This window comes from Cyprinodon tularosa, unplaced genomic scaffold (assembly GCF_016077235.1).
Source record: "Cyprinodon tularosa strain WSP-4 unplaced genomic scaffold, ASM1607723v1 ctg732, whole genome shotgun sequence".
NCBI lineage: Eukaryota > Metazoa > Chordata > Actinopteri > Cyprinodontiformes > Cyprinodontidae > Cyprinodon > Cyprinodon tularosa.
In genome coordinates, this window is record NW_024039488.1 from 563,714 (window position 1) to 584,287 (window position 20,574).

General features: G+C 38.7%; 2 protein-coding genes across 2 annotated transcripts; both read right to left on the bottom strand.

The window, feature by feature from the left end:
* Positions 1 to 4,971: 4,971 nt before the first annotated feature.
* Positions 4,972 to 13,138, bottom strand: LOC119772925 (zinc finger protein OZF-like). The gene is made up of 3 exons (XM_038269637.1): positions 12,980 to 13,138; positions 10,118 to 10,172; positions 4,972 to 7,349 (listed from the first exon to the last, which is right to left on the bottom strand). Exons 2-3 carry the CDS (start codon positions 10,161 to 10,163, stop codon positions 6,217 to 6,219), a joined length of 1,179 nt encoding a protein of 392 aa, XP_038125565.1. The 5' UTR covers positions 10,164 to 10,172; positions 12,980 to 13,138; the 3' UTR covers positions 4,972 to 6,216.
* A 1,854-nt stretch (positions 13,139 to 14,992) lies between these two features.
* Positions 14,993 to 19,023, bottom strand: LOC119772923 (TBC1 domain family member 24-like). The gene is made up of 4 exons (XM_038269636.1): positions 18,956 to 19,023; positions 18,752 to 18,850; positions 15,607 to 15,880; positions 14,993 to 15,512 (listed from the first exon to the last, which is right to left on the bottom strand). The coding sequence occupies exons 1-4, from the start codon at positions 18,965 to 18,967 to the stop codon at positions 15,337 to 15,339; spliced, it is 561 nt and encodes a 186-aa protein (XP_038125564.1). The 5' UTR covers positions 18,968 to 19,023; the 3' UTR covers positions 14,993 to 15,336.
* Positions 19,024 to 20,574: the final 1,551 nt, after the last annotated feature.

The window sequence follows — 20,574 nt, forward strand, 5'->3', positions numbered from 1 at the left end:
TCATACATTACATACAAACTCATATATTTCAGATGTTTATTTTGTTTAATTTTGATGATTACAAATGACAACAAATGAAAATCTCAAATTCATCATATCAGAAAATTTGAATATTACTGAAGACCAATAAAAACAAAGGATTTATAGAAATGTTGGCCAACTGAAAAGTATGAACATGAAAAGTATGAGCATGTACAGCACTCAGTATTTAGTTGGGCCTCCTTTGGCCTGTATTACTGCAGCAATGCGGCGTGGCATGGAGTCGATCAGTCTGTGGCACTGCTCAGGTGTTATGATAGCCCAGGTTGCTCTAATAGTGGCTTTTAGCTCTTCTGAATTGTTGGGTCTGGTGTATTGCATCTTCTTCTTCACAATACCCCATAGATTTTCTATGGGGTTAAGGTCAGGAGAGTTTGCTGGCCAATTAAGAACAGGGATACCATGGTCCTTCAACCAGGTACTGGTAGCTTTGGCACTGTGTGCAGGTGCCAAGTCCTGTTGGAAAATGAAATCTGCATCTCCAAAAAGTTGGTCAGCTGCAGGAAGCATGAAGTGCTCTAAAACTTCCTGGTATGTGGCTGCGTTGACCCTGGACCTCAGAAAACACAATGGACCAACACCAGCAGATGACATGGCACCCCAAACCATCACTGACTGTGGAAACTTTACACTGGACTTCAAGCAACGTGGATGAAGTGCCTCTCTTCTTTTCCTCCAGACTCTGGGACCTTGATTTCCAAAGGAAATGCAAAATTTACTTTCATCAGAGAACATGACTTTGGACCACTCACCAGCAGTCCAGTCCTGTTTCTCTTTAGCCCAGGCAAGACGCTTCTGACGCTGTCTGTGGTTCAAGAGTGGCTTGACACAAGGAATGCGACAGCAGAAACCCATGTCTTTCATACGTCTGTGTGTGGTGGTTCTTGAAGCACTCACTCCAGCTGCAGTCCACTCTTTGTGAATCTCCCCCACATTTTTGAATGGGTTTTGTTTCACAATCCTCTCCAGGGTGCGGTTATCTCTCTTGCTTGTACACTTTTTTCGACCACATCTTTTCCTTCCCTTCGCCTCTCTATTAATGTGCTTGGACACTGAGCTCTGTGAACAGCCAGCCTCTTTAGCGATGACCTTTTGTGTCTTGCCCTCCTTGTGCAAGGTGTCGATGGTCGTCTTTTGGACAACTGTCAAGTCAGCAGTCTTCCCCATGATTGTGTAGCCTATAGAACTAGACTGAAAGACCATTTAAAGGCTTTTGCAGGTGGTTTGAGTTAATTAGCTGATTAGAGTGTGGCACCAGGGGCCATCAATTTTGAACCTTTTCACAATATTCTAATTTTCTGATATGATGAATTTGAGATTTTCATTTGTCATTTGTAATCATCAAAATTAAACAAAATAAACATCTGAAATATATGAGTTTGTATGTAATGTATGAATATAATATACAAGTTTCACTTTTTAAATGGAATTACTGAAATCAATCTACTTTTTCATGATATTCTAATTTTATGACCAGCACCTGTATGTGCTGGTTGAAGCAGGGGAACCTTCGGTTCCATACATGATTTCAAACCATGACGTCTGAGTGTAATACCAACAGTAACCATGGAAACGGTGGTCCCAGCTCTGTTCTGGTCAATGACCAGCTCCTCCAGTGTAGTTCTGGGCTGATTTCTCACCTCAATTAGGAAAAAAGATTTAGGAATTCTCCAACAAAAAAAGGGAAGAAAAAAAAGAATTGAGAATTTTTTGAAATTCAGAGTTAAAAAATTAGAGAAACTTTTTAAAATTTGAATTGCTCTTTTCTTAACGTATTTATCTTTAAAAGATTCCCAATTTTAGTTTAAAATATTTATTTTCTGTTTTTCATTTATTATAAAATGTGTTTTTGTTGAATTGCAAATCTGTTAGCGTTCGTCTTCATCAAGCTACATCGAACTGGCTCCCTCTGCTGGCAAAAGTTGGTCACTTTTCATGTTTAGTATGAAATCAGTTTGCAGGGAAAAAGGAACCCAAGTTACTTTAGTGCATCTATGGTTAAATCCATATGGGCCTTGTATTAATGGATGGTTTCTAATGAGGAGTAATATTGCTAACGTTTATTCCACTAAAACACCAAATTCCTGGGGGGTGAACATCACAGACAGCCTCCCCTGGACTGGAAACACCACATCACTGATCAAAAGGGCCCAGAAACAGAGGAGAGCCCACCTCTCTCCATTTTTAGGGGGGTGAGGGGGTCATTGATGATGTCACGGGCTCGGGACACGCAGCGCTGGGATGAAATGTCTTTAATGGAGGGAAGAGGAGCCCCCATGATCCTCTCTGCTGTTCTCACCTTCTTCCAGTCATGGTCGTTGTCGTCTCTGATGAGGCCCATCGCCGTTATTGAAGATTTCCAGAGGACTTCACTGACAATGAAACTGACAATGCCCACGTGCATGGCAGCTGGATGCTGGAATACATCGGGTAAAAGTGAAAAAAAGAGTTATTCCACCTTTCTGATTCCTGATCCTCCACGGACGGGTTGGTCGTTGGATCGCCAACTTGAAGAGGGAGGATTTGCCATCGAACTTCTGGCCAGAGAAAAAACCCGTAATATGTAGCCAACATTTGGAAGAAGAATGTTTTCAAGATGACTTGGATAATAGCGCGTTGTGACAAACACCAGATACAGCACTGGGACTTGATCAACAGCCGATACCGCACCGTGACGTCACTAACCAGTAGGTGGCAGTAGTGTTCTATGACAAACATGGATGCCTCCAGTAAAGCACATTCACATGAATATTACTCTGAATTAAAAACACTGATCATTTATTGAACAGGATGGAATCATTTCAGATTTAAAGAACTTTCAGAAGTTTGGATTCAGAATATGAGCAACTTTTCCTTTAAAGCTCCAAAACCAATGAAGAGACTCGACTCCTGCAGAGCTGAAATAAAGAGCCGATCTTCCAGTAGAAGCTCTTACTACTGTGAGCCAACAAGCTAACGGCAGCTAGCATTTTTCTTCTTCTCTACTTCATTCACTTTATGTAGAGCTCCCCCTAAGGGTTTGTTGGGAACAGTTCAGTAGATATCAACATACAGCTTATATATGCATGTTTACAGGTGCTGGTCATAAAATTAGAATATCATGAAAAAGTAGATTGATTTCAGTAATTCCATTTAAAAAGTGAAACTTGTATATTATATTCATACATTACATACAAACTCATATATTTCAGATGTTTATTTTGTTTAATTTTGATGATTACAAATGACAACAAATGAAAATCTCAAATTCATCATATCAGAAAATTAGAATATTACTGAAGACCAATAAAAACAAAGGATTTATAGAAATGTTGGCCAACTGAAAAGTATGAACATGAAAAGTATGAGCATGTACAGCACTCAGTATTTAGTTGGGCCTCCTTTGGCCTGTATTACTGCAGCAATGCGGCGTGGCATGGAGTCGATCAGTCTGTGGCACTGCTCAGGTGTTATGATAGCCCAGGTTGCTCTAATAGTGGCTTTTAGCTCTTCTGAATTGTTGGGTCTGGTGTATTGCATCTTCTTCTTCACAATACCCCATAGATTTTCTATGGGGTTAAGGTCAGGAGAGTTTGCTGGCCAATTAAGAACAGGGATACCATGGTCCTTCAACCAGGTACTGGTAGCTTTGGCACTGTGTGCAGGTGCCAAGTCCTGTTGGAAAATGAAATCTGCATCTCCAAAAAGTTGGTCAGCTGCAGGAAGCATGAAGTGCTCTAAAACTTCCTGGTATGTGGCTGCGTTGACCCTGGACCTCAGAAAACACAATGGACCAACACCAGCAGATGACATGGCACCCCAAACCATCACTGACTGTGGAAACTTTACACTGGACTTCAAGCAACGTGGATGAAGTGCCTCTCTTCTTTTCCTCCAGACTCTGGGACCTTGATTTCCAAAGGAAATGCAAAATTTACTTTCATCAGAGAACATGACTTTGGACCACTCACCAGCAGTCCAGTCCTGTTTCTCTTTAGCCCAGGCAAGACGCTTCTGACGCTGTCTGTGGTTCAAGAGTGGCTTGACACAAGGAATGCGACAGCAGAAACCCATGTCTTTCATACGTCTGTGTGTGGTGGTTCTTGAAGCACTCACTCCAGCTGCAGTCCACTCTTTGTGAATCTCCCCCACATTTTTGAATGGGTTTTGTTTCACAATCCTCTCCAGGGTGCGGTTATCTCTCTTGCTTGTACACTTTTTTCGACCACATCTTTTCCTTCCCTTCGCCTCTCTATTAATGTGCTTGGACACTGAGCTCTGTGAACAGCCAGCCTCTTTAGCGATGACCTTTTGTGTCTTGCCCTCCTTGTGCAAGGTGTCGATGGTCGTCTTTTGGACAACTGTCAAGTCAGCAGTCTTCCCCATGATTGTGTAGCCTATAGAACTAGACTGAAAGACCATTTAAAGGCTTTTGCAGGTGGTTTGAGTTAATTAGCTGATTAGAGTGTGGCACCAGGGGCCATCAATTTTGAACCTTTTCACAATATTCTAATTTTCTGATATGATGAATTTGAGATTTTCATTTGTTGTCATTTGTAATCATCAAAATTAAACAAAATAAACATCTGAAATATATGAGTTTGTATGTAATGTATGAATATAATATACAAGTTTCACTTTTTAAATGGAATTACTGAAATCAATCCACTTTTTCATGATATTCTAATTTTATGACCAGCACCTGTATATATATATTTAGTGGCCGCAGCTTATAGTGAGATGCGCTCTGTTGTGCAGAAAATATGGTAAACAAAAATACAAATATATCATTACACTTTACAATTATGTTCTGTATTGTTTTAAATCTTTGCATAAGCGGCAAATTTTAAATAATTACTTTAGGTTGTCTTTCTTTTTATCTTGAAATATACTGTAAAGTCCATACAATTCATTGGATGAATGGCTTTGCTTTCACACATTGAAATGCAGTAATAAAATGCTTCAGGACATTTTTATTGAAAGCTTTCATAATTCCTATAACTGTAAATCACACTTTGTTTATAACTTTTCGCTGAAACCGACAGTTTATAACAGAATAAAGCAAACAAGTCCTTCACTGCAGCCCTACAATATATGTTCCTGCAGAAATAAAGAGTAGATCAGCGAGTTCCTTCTCAATACGACTCAACAACGCATTCAACTGCATTATTCTAGTGCTTCTTCCATTGGATGCAACAAACAAAACTGTTTGGTTCTTCTGACCTGAAAACAGATATATGGGAGAGAATTACATTCACTAATGAGAAAAAATAAATCTGACAGATTATCTCATTATTAAAACATCAGTATCTCGTAATTATGAGATCCTGATCTCATAATTACGAGATGTCATGTTTAGGAGATCAGGAAGGAATATGCTATGTGAAACCTGAACAATGAGCGTGTTGTGGGATTTAATCTGCTTTTATTTCCTTTTAGGTATCCTGAGAAATACTTAGATTTAATGCATCTGAAACGCATTCCAGCCGACATGGTGGCGACCCAAAGAACTGTTTGGTACCTTTTTAAAAATCCTAGATCCTCAAGGAGAACAGCTGAGGTTTCAGAATCGTGTAAAACGACCAGCTCCCAGCTTCATGCAGCCTGTCGATTCATATGGAAAAACTAAAACCAAACGGAAGCTGGATTAATGGAGCCGTTGAAGGATTTTGGCGTAATTTTTAAATGGCTGCATGCTTCCTCCACTTGTAGTAATCCCAGGGTTATCCCAGGTATCTAATAACGAGATCTTATCTCATAATAACGAGATAAGATCACATAATTACAAGATTAGTTTCTCATAATTATGAAAAAATATCTCGGAATGATGAGATAAGCTGTCCGATTTTTATTTTTTTTCTTTGGCGAATGTAATACGCTTCAGTAGAGTAATCCTGAAACTGAAATAATCAGGGGAGTGATGGTCAAGTGGTTAGAGCAGTTGGAGTTGAATTCCCAAAGCCTCCGATACAGGTCCCTGAGCAAGACCCTTAACCCCACCCTGCTCCTTGGGTGCCACACAATGGCCGCCTACTGCTCCCCAAGGGGAGGAGTTAAATGCAGAGAGGGAATTTCGCCATAGTGGGACAGTATAAGGATTTACATTACATAACTAGAGCCAAGAAAATCCCTTCAAATGGTTGAAGCATGCGAGCAAACTTTAAAATCAGAGAGCAGCTGGATTATCTCTCGGGTAGTTTAATTGAGTTTGAAGGTCTTTGGATTCCCAGACGGTCCTGTGGAGCCCTCAGGGTCCTTTGAGGTTTCTCCAGCCGCCTGTCTGTGGCTATGAGTCCTTCTGTGCCTGCTGAGGGAATGGCTCCAGGTGAACTTGAGGCCGCATGTGAGGCACTCGTACGGTTTTTCTCCCGTGTGAAGGCGCTGGTGTTTCGTCATGGAGTTGTATCTGTTGAACGACGCCCCGCACTCGTTGCAAATATATTTCTCTGACCTAATATGGACGTTCTGCTCATGGTCCCTCAAGTTGCCCAGCTGCGAGAAGCATTTCCCGCACACAGGGCACATGTGCGGCTTTTCTCCTGAGTGAGTCAGCTTGTGGAGGGTCAGATCCTGACGGGTGTAAAAGTCTTTGCTGCAGACGATACACTTGTGCGGCCGTTCTCCTGTGTGCTTTCTCATGTGTCTCTTGAGTCCCTCCGAGCGGGAGTAGCTGCGCTCGCACTGGGAGCATTGAAAAGGTTTCTCTCCTGTGTGGGAACGGGCGTGCCGGCGCAGCGAGGAGGCCTTGAAGAAACACATCCCGCAGTCGACACAGCGGTGAGGCTTTTCCGGCTGTTCCTCGTGCGTCTTCTCGTGCTCTTTGCAGTGACCCGCCTCGGAGAATCCCTTTCCGCAGACGGGGCAGGTAAAGGGTCTCTCCCCGGTGTGAACGCGCTCATGCCGCAGGAGTTTGTGAAGTTTATTGAATGGCTTCATACAAAACGAACAATGATGAGGAACCTTCGGCTTCCTCAAATGTGTGCGTTTATGCCTCGCTAGCCGGGAAGGCCTGTTGAACACTTTCCCACAGTCAGGGCAGGGATGCTTGTTGGTCCTGTTGTGGGTGTTCTGGTGTCGAATCATCTTGTCCTCCTGGGTGAAGCTTTTCTCACAATGTTGACACTGATAAAGTGACTTTGGCTTCTTTTCGTGGACAGGTTTGTGTCTCTCCACCCTGGATGGCCGGTCGAACACCTTACCGCAGGTGGGGCAAGGGAAACGCTTGTCCGTTTTTTTACTTTTCAGCTGTTTGGAGCTCTCCTGGTCAGAAGTGGACGAAACATCACTGGAATCAGACTCCAGTTCTACGTTCACCTCCACAGCTCCAACACCTGTCGATAAGTTCAGAAAAGAATGGATCATTTTCATTGTCTATATCATGCTAAACCTACTGAAGGATCTATATAATTTTCACTGTTTGAACATAGTTCAGTAATAAGCCTTTAACATACTTAGCAACACATAGAATATAGTGGACAGGATGTTTGAACTACTGCAAACAGAAACAATGGAAAGGTCAGTAGAGAATCAAACGTTTGAAATTCAGTCGGCCGTGGTGAGGATGTTGGTGGGTAAATCCTTCTGTTGAAGCAGAGCTACGAGCCGATCTAGCAGAACCTCGAGTAACCAGCGGGTAAAAAGTAGTTAGAATCTATGTTGAAGTGAGAAAGTCCTCCTGAAAACATGGTCTGTGCAGTCAGTTCATCCAGATTACCATCCGGCCTTTGACGATTATTTCTCTGTGGGAGCCGCTCAGACCTAACCTGGTAGTAGCCAGATTAATGTCTAGCACTGAGTTGAGTTCTACGTTATAAATCTGGGATGGCTGCCGTTCAGGCTGTCCGTGAAGAGGAGGAAACGTTTAGTACAATACTTCCAGCTGATTGGGTGATGTGCCAGCTAGATACTGCCTTCCATAATATGCTTTCAGTCAATAGTAGCAACGAATGGTGACATTTAGTAAGCTGATAAATCCAGGGTTCCTACAGCATAAGGCAAGTTAAATTCAAGACTTTTTAAGACTTTTTAATGCCACTTGAAATAAAAATTTAAGACCAAATTCACAAGAAACACAAGAAAAACCTGCTTGCGACAACTTAACCCAAAGGTTTATTTTAACATAAACCGCTGCACTAATGTTTCAAATGTTGAAAAGCTTCCCAAACAGGAAGAAAGCTAAAAACACACAAATGACAGATATATTTGAACAATTATTTAACTGAATTCACAAACTTTGTTTTAGCAGGGAACAAAACAAATCAGTTTTAAAGCCCCAACATAACCAGTGCTAAGTCTTTTTAGCAGCTATTTTTCTTTGTATGGTTTTCTTAGTATGTTTGATTTGGTGATCAGTGGAGGCATTGCAGAGACAAGGGTGGAACTAAACTGAGAAATACCGGCTGTTTCTCTGTAACTCCATTTTGACGCTTTGTGTTTCGTGCTTCGCATGTGCGACTCCACTGCCTTAATTCCCATCGTTCTGAGCTTCAATGACTTCTTGCACCAAATCCACTGAGCCTCATGTATGTTCCCTGGTTTTAGCCATGGAGAAAACTCTTGGCTGGAGACTATTTTGGTTACATTTACACTTGCTCATATTTTCCAGACAAAAATTAAATGGTGCATCTCCCAACTGTCCCGGCCGCAACAACGCTTTATTGGTTCCGCTATCGGGACGGAACCAATAATGGAGAGCCATTAGTTTTTTTTCAATAAAAACAAAAACAAAAAAATCGTCAATTTTAACCTTTTATTTAGATTACAAAATAAATCGTAATAAAAAGAATCCTATTTATGATCTTTTAAAAATTAAGACCAACGAAAGACGGATTTAAGACATTTTAATACCAATTAAGGCCTCAATGCCTTTTAAGACTTTTTAAGGACCGCGGGAACCCTGAAATCAAACTTTTCCTGTCGAAGGGCACCTCTTTGCTCCTTTTTTAAACGAGAAATTGTCACTATTTTAGCCAAAAACGAGTCAATTGACGTTTCAATAGGCGAGTCCTCCACCAATTCCCCTGCAATGCCCGTATTATTGTGGCCATTCCTACATGTCCTGCCGCAAAAAATTCTGCTAGCATGTCATTGGTCCAATTTGATGGTTGTTATGAGACAGATATATAAGCGGGAGTCTTTCAATATGGATTTGTTGTGAGACTGAAAACTCAGAACTCGCGACAATTCAGCTCGCAGCACAAGGTTAATTCAGACCCCCACATACGGGCGCTGCGCTGTCACTGGGAATCCCCAGCAGCAGCTGCCTCAGGCCCGCTCGCCTCTCCAGGGTTTTCCCCTCCTGTTGGTGGCGGCTGGAAGTAGATGTTAGCGTTTTTCAGGTCTGTGCTACAAACTGCAGGCAGCAGGATAATAAAAGCCAACATATTCTGCCGGCAGGTTTCTACATTTGAAGTTAATTTAGGCGTTAATAAACTGTTTCAGAGGAGTGATCATAGCGCTCTGCATCAGCAGTGCTGCGTCTGACTTCCTGCCAGCTCCCAGATCAGCTTCTCTCATTGGTTGATGCGGCACATCCAGCAGCTAAAGTTAGTTTTTTCCAACTCCAGCTGCTTGTGAAGCATGTCATGCGCCTCAGATGCTCAGAAGCTTGTGAGTCGATGCCTCAGCTGCTCAGATACGTCATATTGCACTGCTCCTGCTGCTCAAAACACGCTGAAGGACTTTTTGATGCGCCTTGATCCACGTTGACCACAGACTTGGCATGTAAACTGTCTGCTTCTGCTGCTCAAAGCGTGTGTATGTGGACGTAGCATAAAGCCAAGTATCGAAATCGTAGTCCGCCTCATTACGACCAGGCTTTGGTCCTCTCAGGTCCTCCAGTTAATAAATACACCAGATATGCAGACATATTACAAATACATCTTTGAAAGATATACACCCCCCAGGGACAGAGTTAGCTTTTATTGGTGGAAACAGGAACCGGTTTGGTGAAAATGGTTAACTTCTGGAATTTTAAAAGGACTTCACATTGAATGAAAAGTTACCATTCTAAACACAAGGGTTACCTAAACCTTAACAAGGCTAAATACCTGCAATTGGAGCTGGTTAATATTTGTTAACAGGATCATTATTTACATACTTTCCTCTGAAGATTCAGATTCAGATGGTGTGTTGTCTGGACCCATGGCTGCAGTCTGTAGATACGAAACACAGAAACACATGAGAAAATGCACTTCTTTTATTCTTCGATACAATCTGCTACTTTATAATCGTTCAGTAAAGGTATTCCGAAAACGTTAAAAACAATCTACTGGACTTTGTTTCCAAGTCTGAAGACGTTTCTCTTCCCATCCAGGAAGCTTTTACAATTCAAATTGTCAGGAATAGTGTTGAGTTCCAGGCTTTATATAACTTGGAAACAATGCGGTTAAATAATCTAATAAAGTTCTAGTTTTATTTTCTTAAGGTCACTTGCATGGCTGATATTAAAAGAGTTTTAAAATCTAACTTTAACATTTCAAAATTTAGAGAACATTCAGGCTGTCAGCACTCTCTGGTGGACATCCTGTGTAACTGCAATGTTAATTCTAAAAATTTATTTTTGATGTGCTACTGTAGCCTGGTAAACCAGACTAAATGTGAGATTAAATGTATAATCTAGTCTAGCCCTGATCAATGAGACATCAGAAGATTGTTGATGAGAACAACCTGTTGTTTTTCAAACCATGTCTGCTCCTATTGGCCAACGCTCTGACCAATGAGAGCCACTGACTGTGACGTAGGAAGCGCCACAGGAAGCTGGTGGGGGAGTGGAAACTAACAGCCTGTCAGTAAAACGGCGAATGCGTCTTTCTTAAAAATGAATGAGCGTAGAGCCTCTTCCTGCTCACGTTTCAATGAAAACCCAAAGTCTGATCCTTCCAGAACTGATTCCAAAGCTGAGTCAAAAATCGCCATCAGAGCCAGCGCTCCTTCACACACGACTTTGCTGAGAGAGGGCCGCTGCAGACGGGCTACTGTTAGCCCTGGCTGCTATTAGCCTCAGAGCTACTCTGGTTGCCGCGGTCCTCGCAACTTCGGAAATATTTTTTTTTATTACGCATTAAATGGGTAAATGGACCGTAAAGTGATGCTTTAAAGTATATTATTCTCGCCTCAAATGATCTTAAAACGTACTTTTACTGAACAACAGAAAGCAAACTTTTAATTTTCAACGGTGCGTTCCTTTGAAAGCTGCTGCTGCCGCAGTTCACGCTACTGTTGTGCTTTCTCCAGCGTCGTGCAGCTTTGTCGTCACGCCCTCAAAACCCCGCCCACTTTGCATCCAGACATTCAAAACACATCTCTGCGTTGTGATTGGCCGGCCAGATTTAGGGCCTGGGGCATTGATCGAGGCTAGACCACTCGCAGGCAAAAATGATTTGGGCCGCTGCCGGGTGGAGCTAGTTTCATAGGCTAGGGCTACTGGATAAAACCTGGAACTCAACGCCATTTCTGACATTTTGAAATGAAAAAGCTTCCTGGATGGAAGAGAAACATCTTCAGACTTTGAAACAAAGTCCAGTGGATTTCTTTCCTTTTTATTTTTTATTAATTCTTTAATACGATCTCAAAATGTTGAGATCTTATTAAACAAAAACTGGATTATTTCCGTGTATAGTTTTATTGCCCTCAAACTGTAAATTAAATTGTTTTTTATAAATAGGCTTTTTATTATGTTTTTTCTTTTTGTTTGTGGTTCTAAAATGATGGCAAAAGGAAAAAATAAAATAGCTATTTTTGAGTGATTGAAAATATTTGGGATAGTAGGGATTTTAGTTATTACACAAAAATATTTTTGATATCAATGTCAATATTTTCACCTTATTTTTAATATATTTAAAGCTGCATTCATTTATTGAAGATTTACCCAATGTCAGAATTTGATAGTTATAGCAATAAAAGGTAAATTTATCAAAGTGCAATTATTACAAATTCCACTTAAGATGATAAAGGAAGTACTATAGCTTTCTTTTTCTTATGTCTGTTTAATGAACACAGAAACACAGCTCTGCACTTCATCTTTATTTACTGTGCACTGGCAGTCAGCTGGCTGAAAGATGTCTGCAAAGTTTTTGGTGTAATTCAAAGAGGACAGCAGGTAAAAAAAAAAAAAAGTTAAAAATAATTTCTTAACAAAGTGGGACTCTTCTGATTACACCTGAATACCGCCATATTATTTTGGAGTTTTCCTGAAGCCTGTATTTTAAAATAAATACGTTATATAGATGACGTCAGTGAAACTTTATTGATAAATACATTTACTTTTAGTAACAGTAGGAATCCTTTTTTTTATTTCTGGTTAAGAATAGAAGCAGACCAAGCTCAACCAAACTCTGACAAAAACACTTATAATTTATTGAACAGAGTGTAATAATTTCATATTTAAAGTACTTTCAGAAGTTTGAACTCTGAATATGAGCGGACCTTTCCTTTAAGATTGACTTAAACTCATAAAATCGCACTGCTAGCTGATGTTGTTCTTTCTTATTTTAACCCTAAAACAAACTTGCAAATGTATCTAGTAAAAATTATTGCTGAAAAAGGGATGAGAAACAAGATGCATCAATAAATGTGATTCACGTGTCAATAACTGCTTTATAATCAGATTATTGGGAGAAATCGGGAATTCTTTTGTTTTCCAGTAAACGTCTCATTTAGGATTGAGTTATTATTAGTAGAGATATCCTTAAAGCTAGCTAGCTACATGACGCGCTGCTTTGTGGAGCTACAGTGGACTAAATAACTAATGTCTTTCAGTTAAAACCCCAGAAAGCTCAGAATAATAAGGAGGACAGGTGTTGTGAACCTCAGTCAGGATGACTGAGGTTCACAACACCTGTCCTTAGCTGTTGGTTACCAACAAAGCTAAAGCAGGCTAAGCTAAGCTAACGGCTAGCTGTTAGCTAAAATAACCACCAGAAAACACAGTGAAGGAAAAAACTAATAAACGTCATCCCACCTGTTTCACAGTCCTAAAGAAGGTCCCGTTCCGTCTCCCCCTCCGCCGGTGGATTAAAACCTTCCCCCAGGACTGGAAGGGGAATCAAGCCGAGCGGCTCTCCGGAGGGGAAACCACCGCAGCGGCTAGCTTCATGCTGGACGCCTGATGCTTTCACTTCTCCACGGAAATTCCAACACATATTCTGAAGTGTTTTGTTTTACATTTTCTTATCCGTTAAAAATATAGCTCATCAACACTCAACCGAATCTTACAAACAGGGAACCTTTATGTTCGGATCTAAGTATATATTTTTTTTGTTATTAACACTATTGATACTTCCGTCTTTTAATTCAAACTGTCATAGAAAGCAGCACAAGTTACAAGAAAAGAAAAGGATTTGTGCCACATGAATTAACCAAAAATGTTTATACAAAGTAAAACATTAAAATACTTTTCATGTAAAGAAAAAAGCAGCTATATTGTAGCTGACGTTTCTTCTGTTTCTTCTCCCTCTGTCCAGTATTTAAGTTCAACCTCTAACTTTATGTTCTCTCTGCTTTTCCCACTATAATATGGTATAAAATGGCAAACAACCACCCTTGGATAAATAATATGTAGTTTAAGCTGGTTATTTTATTATTTCAAACTCACCTCTAACTTAAGCATTCCTAGAGTAGGTATAATTTAATATTTAGGCTCATGCATGAAAACCTTGTATATTTTTTGATACCCAGTGTAAAAATGTTAATACCTTTGCAGTGAAAAACTATTTCCTGCAATTCCAAGCTCAAATAATGTTATCTATATATGATATAAATAAAACATAACCACATGAATTGCTTGGAAACTATTGTGACCCTCTTTATTCTGGTCTCATGTCAGTTTGGGTCAAGCTTGGGATATTAGATATGCATCTGGTACCATGAAAAGAACCAGTATATAACTGGTGTTTCCCATTCTTAACTGGGATTGACTGTTGTAAAAATACAGCGTACCTCTCCTCTGCCAGCATTTCTCCAGCGGTTGTAGGTCGAATCTAGAATTCATTGAAAAATTCCTCTGTTGGTCTACATGACCTGAATATATCCTACATTTTATTTATTTTATTTTACGTTTAGCTTTTTTTTTTTTTTTTTTTTTTTTACTTATTTCTCTGGATGCTTCACTTTTTGGAGTTATCTTAATTTTACTGGTTTATTTGTTGTTTACTTGTTTGCTAAATGTGCTTTATAACTAATTATAAACTTTCTTGGGATACTATGACCTGGATGATATTGAGGATTTTCCCCGACTCATTTATAACTAAAGGTAATTGGGTTTAAGGTGATTAAAAAAAGAGATGATTGAGTTTGATGGTAGAGAAACATGATCAGAAGAATCATATTTTTTTATTGACCAAGATAATGTCCAAAACCAAAGAATATGACTTGAGTTTCAGGCGTACTGAAATAAATATACAAACTTCAGGAAAACAGGAACACTATGTACACATGAATGTATAATTTTAGACATGAATATGTTCAGACATCTTATATAAAGAAAACAAATAAATTTCTGTAATTACAGAAATGTCAAATCTAGAATATGTCTTCTTCCGGTGGTTTTCTTCGCTATTGGAATGTTTGCCAGATGGCAGAAACTAAACCAATGAGTGAAGAGGATGAAGGTCTCTATACACCTGAGCAGCTTTCAAGTGCAAGGATGAATTATTACTGGATGTGCTCTCTTGATCCTCTGACATGGGAGCTGGCTCGGAGCCCGTCTGCCTGGCTGTGTGTTTCCTGGACGGGGCCGCCTGTGGAGCTGGTTGACAGTTGCCTTTTGTATCTATGCTTCTTTTTCTATGTCTGCTTCTGTCTCCTTGAACCCCAGTGGGCCTCAGCAGATGGCCGCTCACACTGAGCCTGGTTCTGCTGGAGGTTTCTTCCTGTTCAAAGGGAGTTTTTCCTCTCCACTGTCGCTACAAGCATGCTTAGTGTGAGGGATTGCTGAAGAGTCAATGAGTCGATGCAATCAGCTGGTTTTCCTTAGATAGAAAACTTTGAATCAATCTGACTGGATGATCTGGTGAACTGGAAAGTGACCTGAGATGACATGATGTGAATTGGAGCTATAGAAATAAACTGAATAGAATTAATTATTTAATTTCTATTTCACAAATTGCCCGCCTAATTAAAATTGTTCAATCCACAAATAAAAACGTAGTAATACTTAGTAATAAGGTAGTGAATAGCCTCAGTTGATGACCCTATAAACCAGGGTGAGTTTGTGTTTACTGCACAGTTATTGACTAATGTAAGAGCAATCTCCAAAGAATTGCAAAGACGGTATTTTGGTCACAGAAGTTCCCTGATTTTACCGCTTCTTTTGGTAGTTTACTGAGAAGGAAAGCTGTGAGACAGGTAGATGGAGTTTTGAATTCCCCATACTTCCAGAGAATGGATCTGGAAACGTCCCTTGCAGAGTGGGTCGCTCCTGAATGTTTCACAAGTCTCAGAGATTCCTTCCTCTAATTTTTCCCGCAAGCAGATAGCGTGGCCGCCGTCACCACCTGAAATATGACATATGAGTGATGTCATCAGGACGCAACAATAGGGATTGGTTCATCTTTAACATGATTCTGTCTGCATGTGTAAACAACATACCGATGATGAGCTGACTGTCATCCCCTGCAATGAACTTTGAGGCATCTTGTTCCTTTGGTCTTTTGGCCTCTTTTGCTGTCCTAGGATGATCTAATGGAACAGTGAGGGGGACGGTCAGGAAGGCGGGGTTCTGGGGAGTCCCAGACGGACAGCTGAGAGTTTCAATGGCGAGCTGAGAGGAGGAGCTGCCTTCAGCTCCAGGTTGCTGAGGAGACACTATTCTGGTCATAATGTTGATCATAGCCCGTTGGTAGCGCTCCATGTTGGGCCGCAGCTGAAACAGTTGGTATATTTTGGTTAAAACTCTAAATCATAAAAGGCATTCTGTGCAATCATATATATGGCATGATAAGGCTGCTCTAAAAGGTTTAAAGATGTTATTATTTTATTTTCATGAATTTACATCCAGATTAGTTCTGTAGTATGACGAAGTATTAGGGCCAGGCTAGAGATTTTTATTTATTTATTTTTTTTGAGAAAAAAAGTTGTAAAATTACAAGAATAAAGTCATAACGTTACAAGAATAAAGTCATAAAATTACAAGAATAAAGTCGTAACATTACGAGAATAAAGTCATAAAATTACAAGAACAAAGTCGTAACATTACGAGAATAAAGTCAGAAAATTATAAGAATACAGTCATAACGTTACGAGAATAAAGTCATAAAATTACAAGAATAAAGTCATAACGTTACGAGAATAAAGTCATAAAATTACAAGAATAAAGTCATAACGTTGCGAGAATAAAGTCATAAAATTACAAGAATAAAGTCGCAACGTTACGAGAATAAAGTCATAAAATTACAAGAACAAAGTCGTAAAATTACAAGAATAAAGTCGCAACATTACGAGAATAAAGTCATAAAATTACAAGAACAAAGTCGTAACATTACAAGAATAAAGTCAGAAAATTATAAGAATACAGTCATAACGTTACGAGAATAAAGTCATAAAATTACAAGAATAAAGTCATAACGTTACGAGAATAAAGTCATAAAATTACAAGAATAAAGTCATAACGTTACGAGAATAAAGTCATAAAATTACAAGAATAAAGTCGCAACATTACGAGAATAAAGTCATAAAATTACAAGAACAAAGTCGTAAAATTACAAGAATAAAGTCGCAACATTACGAGAATAAAGTCATAAAATTACAAGAATAAAGTCATAACGTTACGAGAATAAAGTCATAAAATTACAAGAATAAAGTCGCAACATTACGAGAATAAAGTCATAAAATTACAAGACGGAGTCATAAAATTACAAGAATAAAGTCATAACGTTACGAGAATAAAGTCATAAAATTACAAGAACAAAGTCGTAAAATTACAAGAATAAAGTCGCAACATTACGAGAATAAAGTCATAAAATTACAAGAACAAAGTCGTAACATTACAAGAATAAAGTCAGAAAATTATAAGAATACAGTCATAACGTTACGAGAATAAAGTCATAAAATTACAAGAATAAAGTCATAACGTTACGAGAATAAAGTCATAAAATTATAAGAATAAAGTCATAACGTTACGAGAATAAAGTCATAAAATTACAAGAATAAAGTCGCAACATTACGAGAATAAAGGCATAAAATTACAAGAACAAAGTCGTAAAATTACAAGAATAAAGTTGCAACATTACGAGAATAAAGTCATAAAATTACAAGAATAAAGTCATAACGTTACGAGAATAAAGTCATAAAATTACAAGAATAAAGTCGCAACATTACGAGAATAAAGTCATAAAATTACAAGACGGAGTCATAAAATTACAAGAATAAAGTCATAACGTTACGAGAATAAAGTCATAAAATTACAAGAACAAAGTCGTAAAATTACAAGAATAAAGTCATAACGTTACGAGAATAAAGTCATAAAATTACAAGAACAAAGTCGTAACATTACAAGAATAAAGTCAGAAAATTATAAGAATACAGTCATAACGTTACGAGAATAAAGTCATAAAATTACAAGAATAAAGTCATAACGTTACGAGAATAAAGTCATAAAATTACAAGAACAAAGTCGTAACATTACGAGGAGAAAGTCAGAAAATTATAAGAATACAGTCATAACGTTACGAGAATGAAGTCATAACGTTATGAGAATAAAGTCATAAAATTACAAGAATAAAGTCGCAACATTACGAGAATAAAGTCATAAAATTACAAGAATAAAGTCATAACGTTACGAGAATAAAGTCATAAAATTACAAGAATAAAGTCATAACGTTACGAGAATAAAGTCATAAAATTACAAGAATAAAGTCGCAACATTACGAGAATAAAGTCATAAAATTACAAGAACAAAGTCATAAAATTACAAGAATAAAGTCGCAACATTACGAGAATAAAGTCATAAAATTACAAGAACAAAGTCGTAACATTACAAGAATAAAGTCAGAAAATTGCAAAAATAAAGTCGCAACATTACGAGAATAAAGTCATAAAATTACAAGAACAAAGTCATAAAATTACAAGAATAAAGTCGCAACATTACGAGAATAAAGTCATAAAATTACAAGAACAAAGTCGTAACATTACAAGAATAAAGTCAGAAAATTGCAAAAAATAAAGTAATAACGTTACGAGAATAAAGTCATAAAATTACAAGAATAAAGTCATAACGTTACGAGAATAAAGTCATAAAATTATGAGAATAAAGTCATAAAACTACGAGAATAAAGTTGTGACATTACGAAATAAAGTCGCAATGAGAATAGTCATAAAACTACAAGAATAAATTCGTAAGATTCTCGTGATATCACTCAGGAAATGCTGTGTATTTTAAACTTCACAATTTAGCTGTAGGAATGTGAAGATATGTGTCAAAAATTAGCATCATCATTTTAAGGTATATAGTGATCTTTTAAAAGTTAAAAAATACAGCTTTTAAGCAATTTGTATGATTTCTTATAAATAAATCATTTCCACAGGAAAATCTAAATAAAATTTAAAGCTTTAGTTTTCTAAATGCTGCTTGTCACAATGAATTAAACTCTTTGAACTTTCTGGTTAATTTCAACAAGTGCTGTTGGAGTAGGAGTGCAGGAGTAGCCTTGCACACCTTTCATGTTTGTTAGTTATAGTTCAATTAAATTAGCGCAGATCAAACCTCGGTAGATGCAAAGTCATGAAGGTGACTTACCGTGAAAACAAAACATTCGCCAGTTCCAAAATACGTAAGTCCCTGAGTGTCATGATTCCGCCGTTCTATCAAATCCGTTGACAAGAAAGCTCCAAAAACCTGTGAAAGGAGTCATCTCAGTTTAATATAAGCAATATTATAATCATGTACATTTTAGCTTAAAGGAAACTTTTCAGTTTGGTGCTTATCGCTGTAAATAATTACCTCTTCATCCATTGTCTTAACGATGAGAACCACCGGCTCATGTCCTTCAACACGTGAATACAATCTAAAAGAGATGCAAAGGAAATCAAAGTCATCAGCCATTTTACCTATCCGCCCGACGTTTTTCCACATCGAGCCAATATACACAACATCTTATAATGGCTTTTTAAACATGTGACTGGTGTAATGTTTGTCATTTTGGACTTGCTAATGATGCAATGTTTGAAGTCAAGGCAAACATGTTGATAGTGTAAATACACGACCAGTCAGTGCTATCAATCCCCAACTACCTACACGTGAGTGCAACAAAAGAGGAATTCTCCAGTAGGTGTTGATGCCCAAAAACAGGCTTTTTAGAAAAGGTTTAACTTATTTGTAATATTGTCTTCAAGAAAACTTTTGTTTAGGATCAATGTAGTGAAGGAAGGTTGCTTACAAAGAAAGATCTCTTCCATTTTCTGCCGTATGAAACAATCGAACGGGGCTAAAAAGAGCAAAGCGTTCAGGAATCCAGGCCCAGATGACCCTCATCTCCGTCCCTGTGACGACACTGGAGCTGAAGTTGCTGAAATCCACTTTTTCCACCGTTTGCCTTTAGGACCATCAAGATCAATAAGGTTAGGAGGAACAAAAAATGTTGTTTTCAACCTTTTCTCTACATTGGGGGTCTCCAACCCTTGTCCTTTAGACCTACTGTCCTGCAGGTTTTAGGGGCATCCCTGCTCCAACATGGCTGAATCAAATGAAGGGCTCCTTACCTAGCCTCGTGAGACCATCCTGATCTCGCGAGTTTTCAAGGTTTCAATCGCAGATCAGTCTGGAGACTCTCCGTTAAAGAAAATTTGGAGCAGTTCACCAAACGAACGTCCAAACGGCGTTGGCTTTGAGGCGGGTTGAGAAGCGCGACAGTTCAGTCTAAAGAACATGGCGGCTTCAGCCGATGAAACTAGCGTTAGCGTGGCTATCGAGCAAGTTTTATCGGAATTACAGAGTATTTCTTCACTGAAAGAAGAGCAAAACACTGCTCTGGAGGCTTTTCTCAGAGGAAAAGATGTTTTTGCTCTTCTCCCAACTGGTTTTGGCAAGAGTAGCCTGGCTTGTGGTTGTGTTTTTGTCGTCGCTCTGTTAGTACGTGTTAAAGAAAAATGATTATTTTTAGACTTTAATACAGTTAATCTTATGGCATGTGTAAAAGGTATGTTGTATACTCTCCTTTTCTCATATTTCTTATTTTGAACAAGTTTGTGAAGATAACCTTTCCTTGAACCAGATTACTAAATTTAAGTTTGTTCCTGAAAATTTATGGTGAGGCCCCCCGCATTCCACAAGCTGTCTGTGGAAGCTTATCTTGTGTTTTATGACCCTAGGAATTCTAGATGCCAGGACAAGCTTTCCGCCTTTTCTTGTTAAAACAAAGAAGCAAATGACCCCAGATGTTTGCAGTAAATAAGGGGAAGCCCTAGCAGTGTCAGAGATGGCGTTGGTTGGAGGACCGAGGGCCAGCCCCTTTTTGAATGGATTAGATACAAGAGGATAAAGCTTTCTAAATAGAAGAAAAAGATCAGATTTGCCCTTGCAACTCCCAAAGATGTCTCTGTACTCTTTTTCTTTTCTTTCCT